This window comes from Ziziphus jujuba, chromosome 3 (assembly GCF_031755915.1).
Source record: "Ziziphus jujuba cultivar Dongzao chromosome 3, ASM3175591v1".
Taxonomy (NCBI): domain Eukaryota; kingdom Viridiplantae; phylum Streptophyta; class Magnoliopsida; order Rosales; family Rhamnaceae; genus Ziziphus; species Ziziphus jujuba.
Window position 1 is genome coordinate 12106765 of NC_083381.1, and position 22159 is coordinate 12128923.

Below are 22159 nucleotides of genomic sequence, written 5' to 3' on the forward strand. Positions count from 1 at the left end.
CCAAATCAACTTTTATTTATTTATTTTTTTGAAATAAAGCACCCAATCAACTTGAAAATTTATTTCACACTTTCATGATATTTATTAAAATTTATTTACCAAATGACTTGATAAAAAGATGTGTAAATATATTATTGTTTCAAAAATTAATATTGCTATGTTTTGTTGTAAATGATTTTGATATTTCTTGAATTATTAATATTGGTTTTCTGTGTATATAGCTGCTTTTTAAAGTCTAGTCTCCGTAATATGCCAACCCACTCTTGGACCGCATGTATATCTAGTGTCCTTTACACTGCCATAATTTTTTCCAATAATAGTTTATCAAATTTTGTAGATATATAATATCGTTTTAATTGTATATAGGATTTTATATATATATATATATATATAGTTGTACATATATTAAATTATTTATCATCATTGATATATTTATATAATTTAAATATAAAAAATAAATTTTTAAATAAATTAATAATTTTAAAAAATAAATTAACTAAATATTATTATATTATTTAATAAATAAATTTAATAAAAATTTTGATAAATCTGATCTAATTGCTCTTCTTTTTAATTTGCAAAAATTTTAATTTGAATTTACTTATTATGCTTCTGTCAATTTTTAATGATATTTAGAATCGTCAGATTAATTCGTATTCAAATTTGTAGCCATCGCTAGCATCACTTTCTCATTGATTGTGTCTCGTCTTTTTCTTCAACGTTATGGCCACTCCTTGATTTCTGTCATTTCAATGTCATCCTTCATTTTTTGTCAATTCTGTGCGCAATCAATTACATGACTGCAACGTTGAAGAAACGTTTACCTACAATACTGAGTAAGTACAATAATTGTATATAGCAATTAATGTGTGCACCTAAATCCATTCTTAGTTATCATCATCCGTACTAAATCTGAATTCAAATTTTTTAAAATTTTCTGTACGTTCAAATTACCTGATAAAAAATAATAATAATAATCATAATAAAAATTCAATCGCCAGAAAATTTATTATTTATTATTATTAAAGGTTTTAGTTATAAAAGAATTAGAAAAATATATTCTCAACTTTTGTTTTTTTTTGGGATACTTTTAAACTTAAATAAATAAGTTAAAAAAAGAAAACATATTTCTATAACAAACTCGGTAGTTTGTGACAATTTGTGTTAAATTAATTTACATTTTTTAACATTCGAGTATCATGGCCACTTTTTGTTTTTTTTGGGGGAAGGAAAAAAAATTCAAGTTTGAATCTTTAACTCCAATATAAATATATATATATATATATATATGTTCCAAATCGATCTTCTATAATCAAGATATATATGACAAATATTATTAATTAGCTATACATTCTTAAAAAGCATAAATAAAGCTTTAAGATAATAAGAGTATCCATATCCTTTTAGCTTATGTGAATATGCTTATGTGGTGCATGGAAGAGTAAAGATAGACCCCCAAAGGAAGTATATAGCACATGGAAAAGACTACCTTCTCTAAACCTTTTTGAGTAGAAAGTAGAAACTATACAGAAAAACCATAAACACAAATGAGTTCTAGGACAGAAGTTGATAAACCCCATGTCCTATGTATTCCATGCCCAGCTCAAAGCCATATAAAAGCAATGCTTAAATTAGCAAAGCTTCTCCATTCTAGAGGTTTTCACATCACTTTTGTCAACACTGAGTACAACCACCAGCGCTTTCTTAAATCTCTTGGCCCTGACTGCCTCAACGGCTTGCCTGACTTCCGATTCGAAACCATTCCGGACGGCCTCCCTCCATCAGATGCTGATGCCACCCAAGATGTTGTTGCTATTTGTAAAGCCCTCAAAGAGAACATGTTGGCTCCGTTCCATGACCTTCTGAAAAGACTCAATGATAAGGAAACCTCCAACAACCCCCCGGTGACAAACATTGTTGCGGACGGTATCGCGTTGTTCGCTATTACGGCTGGAAAGGAACTAGGAATTCCTGTGGTGCTTCTTTTTCCTATCTCTGCTTGTTCATTCATGGGCTTAAATCAATATCCTATTGTAGTGGAGAAGTTAGGCCATCCACCCAAAAAAGGTGAAAACGCACAAACCAACATATTATGAATTAATAATTTTGTCCTAAAAGAAAGAAAAATTAAAAAAAAATAATAATATGAGTATCATTTTTGTTTGAGTGGTGAACCATTACAAGTTTTGCAGTTTCCGTCTTAAATTATAGCAAGTATTGCATTGCTTTTAAACTAATATATTTTGATATTTATTCGCTATTTGGCATAATTTTTGCTTCTGCTTTTTCTTCTTTTTCAAAAATATTTTATGAGAAAACCATCCTTTTCTTTGGTTAGAAATACTTAGGAAGTCCAAAGCACTTATTGAAAATTGACCAAATACTTTCAGAAGTAGTTTTTGAGGACTATCAAAAATCATAACAAATACAACCTTATTCAGTCCAATTATGCACCTTCTATGTCTGAATTTGATGAAATTAACCATACACAACTCATATAATTCAATTAGAAAATTGTTTTAGTAGTTTTATTTTATATTTGATCAGTGGTTATGCCTACGTTTTCAAATTTAGTGGATAAAATTGAATGAGTTGACTAATGTGAAAAAAATAAAGAAAGAAAGTTTAGGGGTAACATGGCAGTTTCTGTTGTTTTTGTTAATTCCTTTTTTTTAATTATTATTATTTTTTTTTTCCAATTTTAGGTCAAAGTGTAAAATATGTATAATTCAAGGGAGAAAAATATCACTAGCGCTTTGTTTGATAATTAAACTGTAAAGACTCTCAAACTTTTTTTTTTCTCCCCCTATTTCTATGAATGGATTTTTTAGACACAGTTATAGACTGGATTCCGGGAATGAAAGATATAAGCGTCATAGATCTACCAAGCTTTTATTGGGCGACAAGTCCAGGGGATGAGAATTTCCTTTATAATGTTTGCTTGGAATCAACTATTAGAGCTCATGAAGCTACAGCAGTTATATTCCATACCTTCTATGCATTGGAGAAAGATGTTTTGGATGCTCTATCAACCATGCTTCCACGCGTGTTTGTGATTGGCCCTCTCCAACTTCTTCTAAATGGCATAAAAGAAGACCCTTTGAAGCTTAAATACAGCCTCTGGAAGGAAGAAACTGAGTGCCTCCAATGGCTTGATAACAAGGCACCAAACTCCGTTTTGTATGTGAATTTCGGGAGCACAACGTTGTTGTCGCCACAACAACTTATGGAGTTTGCTTTTGGAATTGCAAATAGCAACCACCCTTTTTTGTGGATAATTAGGCCAGACTTGGTTATTGGTGAGTCAGCCATTTTACCACTTGAATTTTTGACTGAAACTAAAGAAAGAAGCCTAATTGCTAGTTGGTGTCCACAAGAGGAAGTTCTTAATCACCCTTCAATTGGAGGGTTCTTAACACATAGCGGTTGGAATTCAACCATTGAGAGTTTGTCTTCCGGTGTTCCAATGCTGTGTTGGCCAGTCTACGGGGACCAACCAACGAACTGTCAATATACTTGCAAGGAATGGGGGATCGGATTGAAGATTGATAATGAAGTGAAGAGAGAAGAAGTAGAAAAGCTTGTTAGAGAGTTAATGGAAGGAGAAAAAGCTAAGAACATGAAAAGGAATGCCATGGAATGGAAAAGACAGGCTGAAGAAGCCAATGCTTCCAATGGTTCTTCATCCAAAGACTTTAATAGTTTGGTGAGGCACTTGCTTTCATGAAAATGCTACCTAGCCATCTCCAAAAGAAAATATTAATATTATTCTTGACATGTTAGTTTCCATGATGATTATTCTGTTATATAAATCGAATTTGTTATTAATCATGTATTTTTTTTTTTTTGTTGGCTGAATTTGTTATTGATCATGTACCATTATATATAGATATATATATATATATATATATATATATATATGAATTCTCATGGCCCAACCATTTTGATGAATAACACTTAGAATGTCTGTTAGCAGCGATTAATTGCTTTGAAGATTCAGATTTAAATATATATTTAGGATTTAAATGTCTTGATAGGAAAATGACTAATAATCATTTCTAAGTTATTAATAACTTTATTTGTCCTTCATTAGTTACATGTCAAAGATTGACAAACTATCTTTTTGAATTGTATTTTTTTTTTTTTTTGAGTAGTGTTAATGCAACATCTCACCTCCAGTGATAGCCCTGTCATTTTTTTATTAATATTATCTTTAACTTAGCTACCACGTTGGGTATAGGGTATGGAATTTTTTGTTGATTATTGAATAGTGTTAATGTAATATTTACTTCCACTAATAGATCTGTCACTCTCTGTCAATATTGTCCTCAATAGGAATTTTTTGGTTAGAGGTTTTCAAGAGGTCACTCATCCTAAAATTGCTCTCATCTAAGCACATTTAACTTGGAAGTTCTATCGAACCCTTAAACCAATTCCTTTGAAAAAGCCTAGATATAATGAAAATGACTATTATGACATTTGATCCACCGACTATGTGAGATTGGATACCAAGTAGCTTACCAATGTCCCGTATCCACCCACACTGGTCATTATAATCCACCCCCCTTGAGCCCAATATCCTTACTAGCACACTTTCGGTCAGGTACAGACTCTTGTATATCATTTGTAAAATCCTGGTTCAATGGCAGATGTGTCACTCTCTACCGATATTATCCCAAATTTAGCCATCGCATTTGTGATAAGATTTTTTATTTAGAGCTTCACAAAAGGTTATCTATTCTTAAACTATTCTCGCCTGAATACCTTCACTTTGAAGTTCTTTCGAATCCTAAAGCCAACTACTCTAAAAAGACATTGGAATTATGAGCAACTATTATTACATTTGAACCATCCACTGATTTATACTCAAGCGATGTCGAATTGGATACCAAATAGATTGCCAGTGCCCCACAACTACTCACAGTGGTTGTCACAATCCACCCCTTTTAGGTATAAACGTCCTCGACGAATACAGGTTCTTATACCATTTTTAACATCGCACCTTCACTGCGGACCTATCATTCTTTATCGATATTGTCTTCAATCTAGCAACCACACTTAGCATGGGATGTTTTGTTCAGAGCTTCTTAGGAGGTCATCCATACTAAGATTTCTCTCGCCTGAGCATACTTAACTTCAGAGTTATTTCGAAACCTATCACATCAATACTGTAAGAGTGATTATTATTATATTTGAATCATCCCCTAATACACACCTAAATAATATGGGATTGAACACTAGATGGTCTGTTGGTGCCCTGCATCATCCACACTAGCTATCATAGTTAAACACATGTAAGATATTATTAGTCAGTATATCCATATAACTAAATATAGATAAGTGAGTGCTTAAATAAATAACTGAATATAAAATAAACTAATCACATCATTAGGTAAATAGATTTGATGAATATTTTAATAACTTTTACATTATTGTAGAAACTATATGTTCAAATTAAGATGTTATCTAAACAATCTAAGGCTTTGATTGGAGTTACTATAGATTATGAAAAAATCAACAAAAACTCTACTGAAGTAAGAATCAATTTTTTGACAAAAAGATTAGTAATTGGTAAATTATGATTTCAAGATTGCTAAAAGGACAAAACTAGACTTTGAGTATCTAGTAAAAAACCTACTTAACTGCTTTAGTCAATATATATTGACTAAAAATAGTTATAAATGATTTTTTCTTTTTTTTTTGGTTTTTGACAACGAGGTGTTCCAATACCCAATTAGGTAGGGGTCTAATCCTTGTTCAAGGATTCGAGTATTAATAGGCATTTTCTTTTCCAACAAGAGCTACTCCAAGATATGAATGATTAGTTCCTTTTGTATATTTATTATTACTGTATGTATATGGATAAAAAGAAATTTTATTATTAGTTGAAGGATATATTAGTAATTTTAATTTTAAAATTCTGATTATGCTAGAAGAAAAATATACGAAATTATCCCTATATGCTTCTAAAATTCTAGCTTTTGAAGCAGTAGATTATCGGGAATCTGTGACTTTTGCAACACCCGAAGGTAGCCGCACAAGCCTAAGAGAGAATGTAGGAGATGCTGGTTCCTTCATTATTTTAGGTAAAGTTCCTGCAGCTCGAGCGACTTTTTCACCTTGACCTGGATGGCATTCAATATCATGTTTAAAGAATGGAAAATCTATAGGTTTATCAAACAATATATTTAACAAAAAATTCTTCCATAATTTGAAAATGAGGATTTAAAAGCAATCAAAAATATACACTAAAAGTGAAAAATATTTAAAATTTAATTTTTTTAAAATAAAATGTTAACACTTTCATTTAGTAATATTGTTAGTTGCAAGTTTTAACAAACTAAATTAAAAAAAGAAAAATTAATTAAGATAATGAAATTTTAATAAAAAATTTATTGATATAAAGACAAATTAACAATATTGAAAAGGGCCATTTTAGTATTAAAGAAGCAATAAAGTAAATAAGTAAACAAACAAAAGGAAAATTTGAAAGAGAAAGAAATAGAGAGCGGCAACTAGGCCATACCTAGGTCGGTGCTCGTGATTGCAATATTGAAGAAGCTTAACTACATTAAGCACCAAAAATAAAATTTTTTTTTTTTTTTTTTGGTTAAAGCACCAAAAATAATTATGTGTAGTCAAAATGTGTGAACCTAAATGTAATCTTTGTTATCGATCACCCTAGAAGTATAAAGGCCGGATTTGGATCTTCTGTTTTTATCGATGTGCACTATTAATATGATGAGACATTATTTGAAAAATATTAGCAAAAAAGTATAAAATGAGATAGTATTTTATCACTAATCAAATATAAATTGGGACTGAAAATAAAAGATAAAAGATCTTTATCAACGTCAAAAAAAAAAAAAAAAAAACAAAAGTTTGCAACCTTTTATCAATGATAAAAGCTGTCCCTCTATTATTACCAAAGCGAAGAAAAAAAACAAAAAATGCTGTCCCTCTCTTTATGCATCGATGTAGCCAAAAGCTGTCCCTGTATTATTACCAAAAGCCAAAAGCTGTCCCCTTATTTTTCAACGATAGCCCACAGTCGAAGTGCCTTTTGAGATAAGGAAAACGAAATTTTGACGTAAACTTGATGGTGCATATAGCGATCAATTAAGGGAACCATGTAGCACAACTAAAAGTCTCTACCTTCTCCAAACCATTCTGTAGAAACACATATAAACCGTATACACTAATGGATTCCAGGACAGTACGTGAAAAATCCCATGTCCTATGTATTTCAATCCTAATTCAAAGCCATGTAAAAGCAAAGCTTCTTCATTTGCATTTGTCAACATTGACTACAGCCACATCACATGTGTGGATTCGAATAAGAGATCATTATTTTAAAAAACAATGATTTTGCCGCTGAAATTTTTTCACATGGACATGAAAATAAAGCTTAAGACATCTAATTGTTTTGTGTTACTGACCATCTAATATAAACACTACATTTAAAATTTGCTCTTGGTAAAAATATAAAAAAATAAAACCAGTGACTTTTTTTTTTTTTTAATTAACAACCAAATTTTGGCTCGTACTTACGGTTTCTAAATTGAAATATTTTTACAAAATCTATTTATTGACAGGTCAGAGTAAATTTCCGACCCATAATGACGTTGGTCTATTTAGTAATCCGTGGCATCCATATTGTATGGTTGTAGTTTTAAACATTCCTCTATTTTAAAGTACAAATTATTGTAACCCGATTTTTATAAACTACAAGTAAACCACAAAATCAATTTTTGAACATTACATTCTTTACTAGAACCACAAATTCCCATCAATATTTTATTTTTTATATTAAAAATATTTATACTGATTAAGCAACTTGGTTTATTGAGATTTGAGATGTCACGTGAGCATTATTAGTATCTAGTATCTACTAATAAACCTTTGATCACTCAACAAATTAACTTAAATATAATAAAAATAACAATTAACTTAAATTATTTGCATGGATTGTAGCACTCTAATCCGAAAAATGCTCCAAATTTGAATTTTTGACCAAGTTTTATAACAGTTGGCAGGGTTGACCAAGTGGATTTCATAATTGACTTTTTGCTACAAGAGAAATTTTTCTTTAACCGGGGCACCATGGCTATAACATCCCGTTCCGAAATACATCGGAAATTTTTTTACGTTGGCCAAGTTTGATTGCCATAGACCATGTGAGTCAAATATTGACTTTTGCCCCAGATAGAATTTTGCGTTGACCGAGATATCATTGCGAAATATGTGTCCATCCAAGTTCGTAGACTAGTAGCACATCAGAAACAGATCTACAGTTTGAAAGTTGTGAGCAAAACAAGTTGCGGTCCGAACTGTCAAAGGGTGCTAAGTTTGACTTTTTGTTTTTTAGAATTTTTCTTTGACTCATATATGGTTATAAAGTGCTCATCGATACAAATTCGTAAACTAGTAATATGCCTAATTTGGACATTTGGTTATAAAATTACAGACGTGCAAAGTTTTTCCAAAACAGCGTTTAAGGTGCATTAATCTGAGTGTGTGCATAGTGCCCAATGACACCATGCCACGTGTCACTTTTTGGGCCAACCCATGAGTGCACAGTGGCACCCATGGGCATTTGATTAGGCGAAAAAGGAGAGAAGGAAGGGAGAGAAGAAGAAAGAAGAGAGAGAAAGAGGAAAGAGAAAAAGGAGAGAGAGGGAGGAACAGGCCAACCGCGTATCACCCTTTTCTGATCACCCCCTTGCTACACGCACCGGACCACCACCACCCACTCTTTATTTTCGGCCAGCCACCCAAAACCCACAGCCAGATCGCCAACACCGCACCCAAATCGAGGCTTTTTCGGGTGATGACCTGTTTTCCTTCGATGATCAATTTCTCCCAAACCACCCACCCATTTTTGACACTGCTGGTCCCATTGGCTTACCCATTCTTCGATCTACCTCCCCATAAAAAATCAGAGCCATTGGCCACCAGACGTGCCATCGGCGGTGAGCTTTTCTGGTGGGCACGGTGGCTCACCGAAAAACTTGATTCCAATGAGTTCTTGGTGACCCCACCTACCTTTTCTCACTATTTCAACCTCCCTAAATCCAAATCCAAGGTCCTTTTTCCCCAATTCTTGACAGATAATGAAATTCGAGGACATTAAGTCTGAAACATTTTAGGCAAGATTCCGACCACCACAGATCCGATCTCCAGAAGGTGAGACTCAATCCGTGATCCTTGCTTCGTAAGCTTTGTTTCGGTATATTACTTGTGACTTTTGGATACCAATTGTATTAGCTCACTCGGGTATCTGTGTGTAGAATATCCGAATAAAATATTAATTTATTTGATCTTATGTACTGTTGATATTTTAGAAGCACATGTAAGTCGTGGGGTCGATCCCATTGAGAATCTTGATTGATTTGTGAGCTTGAGGTGAGTGATCCATGTTCAAATTTATTTTCGGTTGTTAAATTATATACATTTTATATTATTTAAATATTTGGAAATTATAATTTATGTGTTGAACATCTAATAAATCTCTATTTGGAATTTTAATGCCAAATTTAGGTTGAAATAAAATATATGCACATAAAACTCATATTTTGATTTTTGAGAAATTATGAATTTAATTGTTATTAAATTATTGTTGAGTAAATGCTAAAATTATGATGCACAATAAAGGTGTTTTCATGATTTTATAGGTTTGAAGAAAATTATTTATTTTAAATTTATTATGCATCGATGAATTGTGGAATTTAACAATGCATGAATTTTACGTGATTTTAATGATATGTTTGGTTTAACTTGATTTGAGGATTTGAGAAAAATATTGTTTTAAATTATTATGTTTCAAAAATATATTTAAGCATTTAAATATTAAGGGTTTGATTTTATGCCATTGAAAATTTTGTGTATTTATGTTGATGGATTTAAATTGATGGATTTTAAGTGATGGGTTTATAATGATGATTTAAAAGAAAGGTCGAACTTTGCGGGTTTAAATTGATGAAATAAACCCGATAGTATTTACACAAATATTGATTTTATAATTTTTAGATGCACCATGCAGTATTGATGTTCTATATTATATATGTGGATATGATTAGCGTGCATGTATATAGAGTTGTCTCGTGGGATATTGTGGAGTTAAGAGTTGGCAGGTATAATGCGTGGTGAGCATCAGTATAACAGCCCAAACCACCCGCGTCCGATATTGTCCTCTTTAGGCCTGGGGAATTCTCTTACAATCCAGCCCTCAAGGTTTTATCAAAACGCATCGTACGGGAAAGGTATCACACCCACTTATATTGCATGCTTCGTTCCCCTTTCCAACCGATGTGGGACTTCACAATCCTCCCCTCTTGAGGCCCCGCATCCTTGTTGGCACACCGATCCGAGTACTAGCTCTGATACCAATTGTAACAGCCCAGACCACTCACGTTCGATATTGTCCTCTTTGGACCTGAGGAATCCTCTTACAACCCATCCCTCAAGGTTTTGTCAAAACGGGTCGTACGGAAAAGATATCCACACCCACTTATATGGCATGCTTCGTTTCCCTTTCCAACTAATGTGAAATTTCACAATCAGCCGCCCTCCATAGCCTGGATGACTGTTGATAGCAGTGGCGCGGTGGGATGCCATGTAATCTCATATGCTGGTTTCTCTCTTTAACCTCCTCGTTAGATAGTGTTTGGGATGTTGGATACCATCAAACATCACTGGTGTTAGGACCCATCCAAGACCCTTCAACGGAACCTTGGATAAGCCCTGATCCCGGGAAAACACCATTGAACCTTCCAATGGAAAATCCGACAGCATTTCCCCTAAGGGAAAGTGTCAGGACCCATCCAGAATTCCTTCCCCGGAACCCTAGACAAGCCCTGATCCCAGGGAAACCCTACCGGACCCTCCAATGGAAAATCCGACAGAACCTCCCCTAAGGGATTTACTTACCACAAATCACCTGCACTGAAAACACACTTCTATAAACATCCCCTTATTCCTCCCACAAACTACAAATTGATTCCACAAATTTCAGCACTTCAAATAACAACAGCAGCAACCCAGTGCAATAAATAACAACTACACGTCCAATACAGTATACAGAGCATTATACAGATACAACAAATGTGGAATTTATACAAAGACAGATAAGAAGTAATACAGGATGGAGAGGAAAAAGGGAAGAAAAACTTCTTGAACCTTCGGCAACGAACTGAGACGTTGGGCTCGCCCCGGACAATCAACGTCTCCAACCTGGACCTAGGGGAACGGAATTTAAGAGTGTGAGATGCTAATCATCTCAGTAAGTGACCCTATCTACTATACAATATAATACCACGGTAATAAGTAGATAAATAGTAATAAATTGGAAATAATAATTTCTCTCAAAATCCTTACGATTCTCTCGGTTGGAAAAGTTCCCTTTTTAAAACCTTTTCACAAAATCCTTTGTTTGTATTCCCCGAAAACCAAGACATCAATTAAATATCAGAAACGGTAATAATTATAATTTTAATTCCAATACAGCTTTAAAACATTTTATTTTTAAAACACAGTTCCGAAAATCAGTTGATGCAACCACTATATACCAGTGGCGCCAACAGTACCCAGCGTCCCGAGGTACCGCCAGATAGGAGGTTATAGAAAGAAACTGGCATACGGTCGCGTGGCGTTCCACTGCGCCGCTGCTAACCTGGTGTCCCGGCCATGGGGGGTGGCCTACCCTCATCCGATGGCAACCACAGGACAACCTCATAATATCAACCGCGCGCTACTCACACCCACCTGCGCGCTAATCACAACCGTGTGCATACTAACCATATCACATAAAATCAGAACACCAGTACGTGCACGGTGCATCTAAAAATCATAAAATTCACAAATTTAAATTATATCACAGATTTCACATTTTTGCATAAACATAGCGGGCATAGTCCATCCGCTTGAACCCGAAAATTCTCCGTAATTTCTTTATAATCAATACCATAAATTCCATGATTTTCAAATCCACCAACTCCCCAAATCCACCAATTCAAATATTCACATTTTCCCAATAGCATAAATAATTTCTCGAAATATAATAATCAAATCTCATAATATTCCATGGGCATATTTTATAAAATTGAAATCACCAACATAACTAAATATTTTCTTTGAAATATTTGAAAATCAAATCATGCCCAATTTAATATTAAAACCACAAGAATTTCAAAATTCTCAAATCCATAAAATAATTTCACATGGCATAAATTTGTAAAATGCACCTTTTCTTAAATCCAATAAATTCACAAATAATTCCACAATAAATCAAATAAATATTTAGCACATAGAAATTAAATTCCAAATATTTAAATCACACATAATATATTCACCAATTAAATTTCCAAAACTAAATTGAAGGTGGGTCACTCACCTGGAGTACGCAATTAACCCATGATCCACCACGGGATCAATTCTACGACTCACCGGTGCTCCTAGAACAAAATTCACAGACAGTCAAATAAATTAATATTTTAATCGGGTAAATAATACCCGGTACCCGGGGGGTCAAACACAAACGTTAACCAAAATAGGCGAATGATATACCGAATCGAAGCTCGTGGGACGAGGATCACAAATCCGGTCTCCATCGACCCCAATTCCGCCGGAGGTGGCCGGAATTTGGTCAGGAAGCTTCGGCCGGTTTTGATCTTGAGGGATCTTTCAAACAGCGGGGATTTTGGGCAATCTAACCCCGGAAATGGACTCAGAGGGGTCGAAAATGGTGGGATAGAGGTATGGGACGGGCTGGGTTGGTCGGAAACGGCGAGAATCGCCGGAAAAACATAACCGGCCGCCGCCGGCTTCACCGGCCCGATCTGGGCGCGTCCGGCGGCGACAGGCCGGGAAATTTGGTGGCTGAGGTCGCGGCGGGCTGGGCTTCCTTGGTGGCCGGCGCGTGAGGACTGTTGAAGTGTGGCAATTTTGCCACTTGATGGTGCATGTCACCGGCTAGCATGCACACCTTGGTATCAAATCCTTTCCTTTTATGAGTTTATATTTTTTGTATGTTTTTAATTGATTCAAGGTATATATTGATAATGTTTTGTGCCTAAGTTATGTATGCAAAATTATAGGCAAAATTATGCACAAAAGAGTAGGAATGTTATGCTTGAAGTGCCTATGGTGCTGGATTCATAATTTCCAGCAACATAGTTCCACTATTTATCTTATATCTCAGGTTGCAAATGGATCTTTGGGCTGAACTTTTGAGGGATGTCTACAGACATATATAGAAGACGATGGTTTAAATTTCAGGTCAAAATGACATGGGAAAGTCCATTTTCTATTCCAAACAGATTGCTGTATCTGATGGGCCCAGTATGCAGAGTATGGGCCAATTTTGGAGCTGTTTGGCCCATGATCTGGTGCCAGAACTTTCCTAGCTCTTGGAACAATATTTATTGATGACCAAGGATGCTTCAAACCAAGTTTCATAAGCAGATACAAAGGGGAACTAAGTAGGTGAAGCTAGTTTGGTTGTTTACCCAAACTAGTTAAACAATAGGAACTTAGTTCAAACCATGTGCCACTTTTTACTATATTTGGAATAGACATGTTGCAGCTGGTTTTTGACTCTTTTGTGTATGAAAAGTTAGGTGTTGACCATTTTACTTTTTAAATTTCAAATACTTTACTCATTTTGTAAGCTCACATGCTTGGCATGTGTGAACTAGTTGTAATTTCAAGCTTATATTGTAAAATGAATGAAATGGCTAAACATCTAAGCCTTATTTTCAAAAGCCAACGTGTTCCTCTTCTTCTTATCTCTTCTTCAACACCTTAGAACACTTTAGGAACCCTAAAAACCAGAAAACACCATAACCAAAACCTAAAAACACAACTCACACACAACCATTCCCAAGAGCATCACCAAAAGCTTGCTTGTTGCTAACACTTCAAGCTAGCTTGCTCTTGGTCATAACCTTCTCACCCCAACAAAGTGGTATCAGAGCAAGGCATATTTTTTGTGAGATTTGTGAGGTTTTTGGGCTGGTTCGTTCCTTGAGAGTGAAGAGATACTTGAAATCACAAATATATTTTCATATTCCTTCATACTTGAAAGCAACATTCACATGGCTTCTTCAAGTTTTTCAACTCCTTCTCCTCCTATCTTCAATGGGGAGAACTACAACATTTGGAGTATCAAGATGCAAGCCTACTTGAAGGCTTATGGTGTTTGGGAGGTCACCATAAATCCCCAAGAACCCGAGCCTTTGAGACAAGGGGCAACGGTCAACCAAATCAAGCACCATGAGGAGGAATTGGCTAAAGGTTTCAAGGCTCTCACCGCCATTCATTCTTGTATTAGTGATACCATTTTCATAAGGATAATGGCATGTGAGAGTGCCAAAGAAGCTTGGGACAAACTTCAAGATGAGTTCCAAGGGAGTGCAAGGACAAGGCAAATGCAAATCCTTAACCTAAGGAGGGAGTTTGAGACTATCAAAATGAAAGACAAAGAAACGGTTAAGGAGTTCACCACAAGGCTTCTTAATGTGGTGAATCAAATTAGGGTGCTAGGTGAAAGACTAAGTGACCAAAGGATTGTGGAGAAGGTGTTGGTCTCCTTGCCCGAGAGGTTTGAAGCTAAGATATCTTCATTGGAGGAGTCAAGGAACCTAAATGAAATTTCCTTGACCGAGTTGGTGAATGCCTTGCAAGCTACGGAGCAAAGGAGGAGGATTAGACATGAAGAATCAATGGAGGCTGCATTTGTGTCTAATCAACATCAAAAGACACATAATCAAAAGAAGAACAAGCTTAGGGTCATAAAGGAGAAAGGTGAAACTAGCAAACCCGAGAGGAAGTCCTATGAACCTTGTCACCATTGCAAGAAGAAAGGTCATCATCCAAGAAGGTGTTGGTGGAGGCCGGATGCATTTTGCCATAAATGTCAACAAAAGGGTCATGTGGAGAGAGTATGCAAGGCAAACAAGAAAGATAAGCAACAAGCAAATGTTGCTAAAGATAATGCAAGTGATAGTGAATCCGAAGAGTTGTTTGTTGCTACTTGTTTTAGTAGCATCAAAAATGATGAAGGATGGATCATTGATAGTGGAGCAACACACCATATGTCTCACAAGCATGAGTGGTTCACAAACTTGGATAGGAGCAGCCACAACAAAGTCAAAATTGGAAATGGAGCCTTGATGGAAGTGAAAGGCAAAGGAGATGTGGTGATACACACCACCAAAGGTATCAAAACTATCCATGATGTTCTCTATGTACCTTCTTTATGTGAGAACTTACTTAGTGTAGGTCAAATGCTTGAGAACAAATATGCATTACACTTCTCAAACATGACATGCACTATAGTTGATCCACATGGAAATGAATTAATGTGTGTTGGAATGAAGAACAAGAATTTTAGGTTGAATATGGATGAAAATGGTGCATCGGTTGCATTGAACACCAAAGTTGAGAACACCTCTCAACTTTGGCATAAAAGACTAGGCCATGCTAGCTTTAAGTCACTAGTAGGCACACATGAACTTGTTAGAGACATGCCATTGGTGGAGAAGCAAGAACATGTGTGTGAAGTGTGTCAAAAAGGAAAGCATACTAGGCTAGCATTTCAATCTTGTTCTTGGAGATCAAAGGAGAAGTTAGGACTTATACATTCGGATATTTGTGGTCCTATGAGTGTTCCATCCTTAAATGGCAGCAATTATTTCATAACTTTCATTGATGATTACTCAAGAATGTGTTGGGTGTATTTCCTTGAAAGAAAATCATAAGCTTTGGAGAAGTTCGTAGAATTTATGAAGTTAGTGCAAAATCAATCCGGTCGCACTATAAAGGTGTTAAGGATGGACAATGGTGGGGAATACACAAGTGAGGCTTTCAAACAACTTTGTAAGGATCATGGTATAGTTCATCAATTCACTACACCATACACACCACAACAAAATGGTGTATGTGAAAGGAAGAACCGTACCATCATGGAGATGGCTAGATGTTTGTTGTTTGAAAGTGGCTTGCCAAAGAAGTTTTGGGCCGAAGGAGTTAATACATCCATCTACATCCAAAATAGGCTTTACTCCAAGTCTTTGAGGAGTAAAACCCCATTTGAGCTTTGGTTTGGATATAAGCCTTCTCTTGATCATCTAATGGTATTTGGAAGCATTTGTTACATCCTAGTACCACAAGAGAAGAGAGGAAAGCTTGATGAAAGGTCACAAGTTGGTGTTTTGGTTGGCTATAGTGATGTGACCAAGGGATATAGAGTGTATAACTTGGAAACCAAGAAACTTGTGATAAGTAGAGATGTAAAAGTTGATGAGGAAGCTAAATGGGTTTGTAGTAAGGAGGAGTTGGCTAGTATGGATGAAGACAATCGGCTTGAAGCTCATGATAATGATGAGGAACAAGGAAATGATGAAGGTGCTGCCCATGATGATGAATATGATGAGAATGAGCTAGAAATCTCCATAGGGGCTGATTTGGAGATTGGTGATGGTGTGAGAGGCACAAGACCTCTTAATGAGATTTATGAAAGGTGTAATGTGGCATTGAGTGATCCAATCAATGTCCATGAGGCTATGGCAAGAAAAGAGTGGAGACAAGCCATGCAAGATGAAATCGATGTGATAAACAAGAATGACACTTGGAGCTTGGTAACAAAACCGAAGGGAAAGAATGCTATTGGGGTGAAGTGGATCTTTAGGACCAAGTACAATCCGGATGGGTCCATAAATAAGAACAAGGCAAGGCTTGTTGTCAAAGGATATGCACAACAAGCCGGTGTGGATTATGGAGAGACTTTTGCACCGGTTGCAAGGATGGAAACCATAAGACTTCTTCTTGCAATTTCGTCACAAAAGTCTTGGAAAGTATATCACCTTGATGTGAAGTCAACCTTCTTGAATGGAATATTGAAGGAGGAGGTCTATGTTATGCAACCCGAAGGTTTTGTGAAGAAAGGAAGTGAAGAGAAGATATACAAGCTACACAAGGCCTTGTATGGCCTTAAACAAGCTCCTAGGGCATGGTATGCCAAGATAGATGGTTTTTTGACAAAGCATGGATTTAGGAGGAGTCCTAATGAGCCTACATTGTATATTAGGACTCATGGTTGCATGGTGTTGGTGTCTCTTTATGTTGATGACCTCCTAGTGACCGGTGGTAATGAGAAAGAAGTGAGCAATTTCAAAAGTGAGCTAGATGAAATATTTTCTTGGAATTGAAGTTGTCCAATCATCCAATGGCATATTCATATCTCAAGAAAGCTATGTGAAGGAGTTGCTCAAGAAGTTTGACTGGAGGATTGTAATAGCATTGCCACACCTATGAATGAAGGCACCAAGTTGGTGAAGGATGATGATTCTCCAAAGGTAAATCCTTCCATCTATAGAAGTTTAATTGGTAGCCTTTTATATGTATGCTCTACTAGACCGGATATCATGTTTAGTGTGGCTGTTTTGTCAAGATTTATGCATAGTCCATCACAAAATCATCTTAGTTGTGCAAAAAGAATCCTAAGGTATTTGAAAGGTACTAGTGATTTTGGTATATGGTACAAGGATGGCATGAATGAAGCTTTGCTTGGTTATAGTGATAGTGATTGGGCTGGTTCTTTGGATGATAGCAAGAGCACATCGGGCTACATTTACACTCTTGGAAATGGTCCTTTCTCATGGAATTCCAAGAAGCAACAAACCGTTGCACAAAGCACTGCGGAAGCCGAGTATATTGCTTGCTCAAGTTGTGCTAATCAAGGTGTTTGGCTTAGGAAATTATTGGAGGACTTGAGCTTGAAGCAAGAGGAAGCCACGGTAATATTGTGTGACAATACTTCAGCAATAGCAATTGCACAAAATCCAGTCCAACATGGGAGGACCAAGCATATACCGGTCAAGTATCATTCCTTAAGGGAATTTGAAGCACGTGGTGAAGTGAAGTTGGAGTATGTGACTTCCGAGGAGAACTTGGTGGATATCTTCACCAAGCCATTGGGAAAGAAGAGATTTGAGATATTGAGAGGACATCTCAATGTCTCATACAAAATTGACAAGGAGGAGTGTTGAAGTGTGGCAATTTTGCCACTTGATGGTGCATGTCACCGGCTAGCATGCACACCTTGGTATCAAATCCTTTCCTTTTATGAGTTTATATTTTTTGTATGTTTTTAATTGATTCAAGGTATATTTTGATAATGTTTTGTTCCTAAGTTATGTATGCAAAATTATAGGCAAAATTATGCACAAAAGAGTAGGAATGTTATGCTTGAAGTGCCTATGGTGCTGGATTCATAATTTCCAGCAACATAGTTCCACTATTTATCTTATATCTCAGGTTGCAAATGGAGTTTTGGGCTGAACTTTTGAGGGATGTCTACAGACATATATAGAAGACTATGGTTTAAATTTCAGGTCAAAATGACATGGGAAAGTCCATTTTCTATTCCAAACAGATTGCTGTATCTGATGGGCCCAGTATGCAGAGTATGGGCCAGTTTTGGAGCTGTTTGGCCCATGATCCGGTTCCAGAACTTTCCTAGCTCTTGGAACAATATTTATTGATGACCAAGGATGCTTCAAACCAAGTTTCATAAGCAGATACAAAGGGGAACTAAGTAGGTGAAGCTAGTTTGGTTGTTTACCCAAACTAGTTAAACAATAGGAACTTAGTTCAAACCATGTGCCACTTTTTACTATATTTGGAATAGACATGTTGCAGCTGGTTTTTGACTCTTTTGTGTATGAAAAGTTAGGTGTTGACCATTTTACTTTTTAAATTTCAAATACTTTACTCATTTTGTAAGCTCACATGCTTGGCATGTGTGAACTAGTTGTAATTTCAAGCTTATATTGTAAAATGAATGAAATGGCTAAACATCTAAGCCTTATTTTCAAAAGCCAACGTGTTCCTCTTCTTCTTATCTCTTCTTCAACACCTTAGAACACTTTAGGAACCCTAAAAACCAGAAAACACCATAACCAAAACCTAAAAACACAACTCACACACAACCATTCCCAAGAGCATCACCAAAAGCTTGCTTGTTGCTAACACTTCAAGCTAGCTTGCTCTTGGTCATAACCTTCTCACCCCAACAAAGTGGTATCAGAGCAAGGCATATTTTTTGTGAGATTTGTGAGGTTTTTGGGCTGGTTCGTTCCTTGAGAGTGAAGAGATACTTGAAATCACAAATATATTTTCATATTCCTTCATACTTGAAAGCAACATTCACATGGCTTCTTCAAGTTTTTCAACTCCTTCTCCTCCTATCTTCAATGGGGAGAACTACAACATTTGGAGTATCAAGATGCAAGCCTACTTGAAGGCTTATGGTGTTTGGGAGGTCACCATAAATCCCCAAGAACCCGAGCCTTTGAGACAAGGGGCAACGGTCAACCAAATCAAGCACCATGAGGAGGAATTGGCTAAAGGTTTCAAGGCTCTCACCGCCATTCATTCTTGTATTAGTGATACCATTTTCATAAGGATAATGGCATGTGAGAGTGCCAAAGAAGCTTGGGACAAACTTCAAGATGAGTTCCAAGGGAGTGCAAGGACAAGGCAAATGCAAATCCTTAACCTAAGGAGGGAGTTTGAGACTATCAAAATGAAAGACAAAGAAACGGTTAAGGAGTTCACCACAAGGCTTCTTAATGTGGTGAATCAAATTAGGGTGCTAGGTGAAAGACTAAGTGACCAAAGGATTGTGGAGAAGGTGTTGGTCTCCTTGCCCGAGAGGTTTGAAGCTAAGATATCTTCATTGGAGGAGTCAAGGAACCTAAATGAAATTTCCTTGACCGAGTTGGTGAATGCCTTGCAAGCTACGGAGCAAAGGAGGAGGATTAGACATGAAGAATCAATGGAGGCTGCATTTGTGTCTAATCAACATCAAAAGACACATAATCAAAAGAAGAACAAGCTTAGGGTCATAAAGGAGAAAGGTGAAACTAGCAAACCCGAGAGGAAGTCCTATGAACCTTGTCACCATTGCAAGAAGAAAGGTCATCATCCAAGAAGGTGTTGGTGGAGGCCGGATGCATTTTGCCATAAATGTCAACAAAAGGGTCATGTGGAGAGAGTATGCAAGGCAAACAAGAAAGATAAGCAACAAGCAAATGTTGCTAAAGATAATGCAAGTGATAGTGAATCCGAAGAGTTGTTTGTTGCTACTTGTTTTAGTAGCATCAAAAATGATGAAGGATGGATCATTGATAGTGGAGCAACACACCATATGTCTCACAAGCATGAGTGGTTCACAAACTTGGATAGGAGCAGCCACAACAAAGTCAAAATTGGAAATGGAGCCTTGATGGAAGTGAAAGGCAAAGGAGATGTGGTGATACACACCACCAAAGGTATCAAAACTATCCATGATGTTCTCTATGTACCTTCTTTATGTGAGAACTTACTTAGTGTAGGTCAAATGCTTGAGAACAAATATGCATTACACTTCTCAAACATGACATGCACTATAGTTGATCCACATGGAAATGAATTAATGTGTGTTGGAATGAAGAACAAGAATTTTAGGTTGAATATGGATGAAAATGGTGCATCGGTTGCATTGAACACCAAAGTTGAGAACACCTCTCAACTTTGGCATAAAAGACTAGGCCATGCTAGCTTTAAGTCACTAGTAGGCACACATGAACTTGTTAGAGACATGCCATTGGTGGAGAAGCAAGAACATGTGTGTGAAGTGTGTCAAAAAGGAAAGCATACTAGGCTAGCATTTCAATCTTGTTCTTGGAGATCAAAGGAGAAGTTAGGACTTATACATTCGGATATTTGTGGTCCTATGAGTGTTCCATCCTTAAATGGCAGCAATTATTTCATAACTTTCATTGATGATTACTCAAGAATGTGTTGGGTGTATTTCCTTGAAAGAAAATCATAAGCTTTGGAGAAGTTCGTAGAATTTATGAAGTTAGTGCAAAATCAATCCGGTCGCACTATAAAGGTGTTAAGGATGGACAATGGTGGGGAATACACAAGTGAGGCTTTCAAACAACTTTGTAAGGATCATGGTATAGTTCATCAATTCACTACACCATACACACCACAACAAAATGGTGTATGTGAAAGGAAGAACCGTACCATCATGGAGATGGCTAGATGTTTGTTGTTTGAAAGTGGCTTGCCAAAGAAGTTTTGGGCCGAAGGAGTTAATACATCCATCTACATCCAAAATAGGCTTTACTCCAAGTCTTTGAGGAGTAAAACCCCATTTGAGCTTTGGTTTGGATATAAGCCTTCTCTTGATCATCTAATGGTATTTGGAAGCATTTGTTACATCCTAGTACCACAAGAGAAGAGAGGAAAGCTTGATGAAAGGTCACAAGTTGGTGTTTTGGTTGGCTATAGTGATGTGACCAAGGGATATAGAGTGTATAACTTGGAAACCAAGAAACTTGTGATAAGTAGAGATGTAAAAGTTGATGAGGAAGCTAAATGGGTTTGTAGTAAGGAGGAGTTGGCTAGTATGGATGAAGACAATCGGCTTGAAGCTCATGATAATGGTGAGGAACAAGGAAATGATGAAGGTGCTGCCCATGATGATGAATATGATGAGAATGAGCTAGAAATCTCCATAGGGGCTGATTTGGAGATTGGTGATGGTGTGAGAGGCACAAGACCTCTTAATGAGATTTATGAAAGGTGTAATGTGGCATTGAGTGATCCAATCAATGTCCATGAGGCTATGGCAAGAAAAGAGTGGAGACAAGCCATGCAAGATGAAATCGATGTGATAAACAAGAATGACACTTGGAGCTTGGTAACAAAACCGAAGGGAAAGAATGCTATTGGGGTGAAGTGGATCTTTAGGACCAAGTACAATCCGGATGGGTCCATAAATAAGAACAAGGCAAGGCTTGTTGTCAAAGGATATGCACAACAAGCCGGTGTGGATTATGGAGAGACTTTTGCACCGGTTGCAAGGATGGAAACCATAAGACTTCTTCTTGCAATTTCGTCACAAAAGTCTTGGAAAGTATATCACCTTGATGTGAAGTCAACCTTCTTGAATGGAATATTGAAGGAGGAGGTCTATGTTATGCAACCCGAAGGTTTTGTGAAGAAAGGAAGTGAAGAGAAGATATACAAGCTACACAAGGCCTTGTATGGCCTTAAACAAGCTCCTAGGGCATGGTATGCCAAGATAGATGGTTTTTTGACAAAG

The 22159-nt window shown here is 36.4% G+C and overlaps 1 protein-coding gene across 1 annotated transcript; it reads left to right on the plus strand.

The window, feature by feature from the left end:
* Positions 1-1344: 1344 nt before the first annotated feature.
* Positions 1345-3915, plus strand: LOC132803350 (7-deoxyloganetin glucosyltransferase-like). The gene is made up of 2 exons (XM_060816072.1): positions 1345-2067; positions 2832-3915. The coding sequence occupies exons 1-2, from the start codon at positions 1548-1550 to the stop codon at positions 3725-3727; spliced, it is 1416 nt and encodes a 471-aa protein (XP_060672055.1). The 5' UTR covers positions 1345-1547; the 3' UTR covers positions 3728-3915.
* Positions 3916-22159: the final 18244 nt, after the last annotated feature.

Excerpts from the sequence above, each read along its gene's own strand:
- LOC132803350 (XM_060816072.1), top strand. The coding sequence starts at position 1,548 with ATGAGTTCTAGGACAGAAGTTGATAAACCCCATGTCCTATGTATTCCA. Across the intron at positions 2,068-2,831 it reads AGGCCATCCACCCAAAAAAG|ACACAGTTATAGACTGGATT; the intron begins GTGAAAACGCAC and ends TGGATTTTTTAG.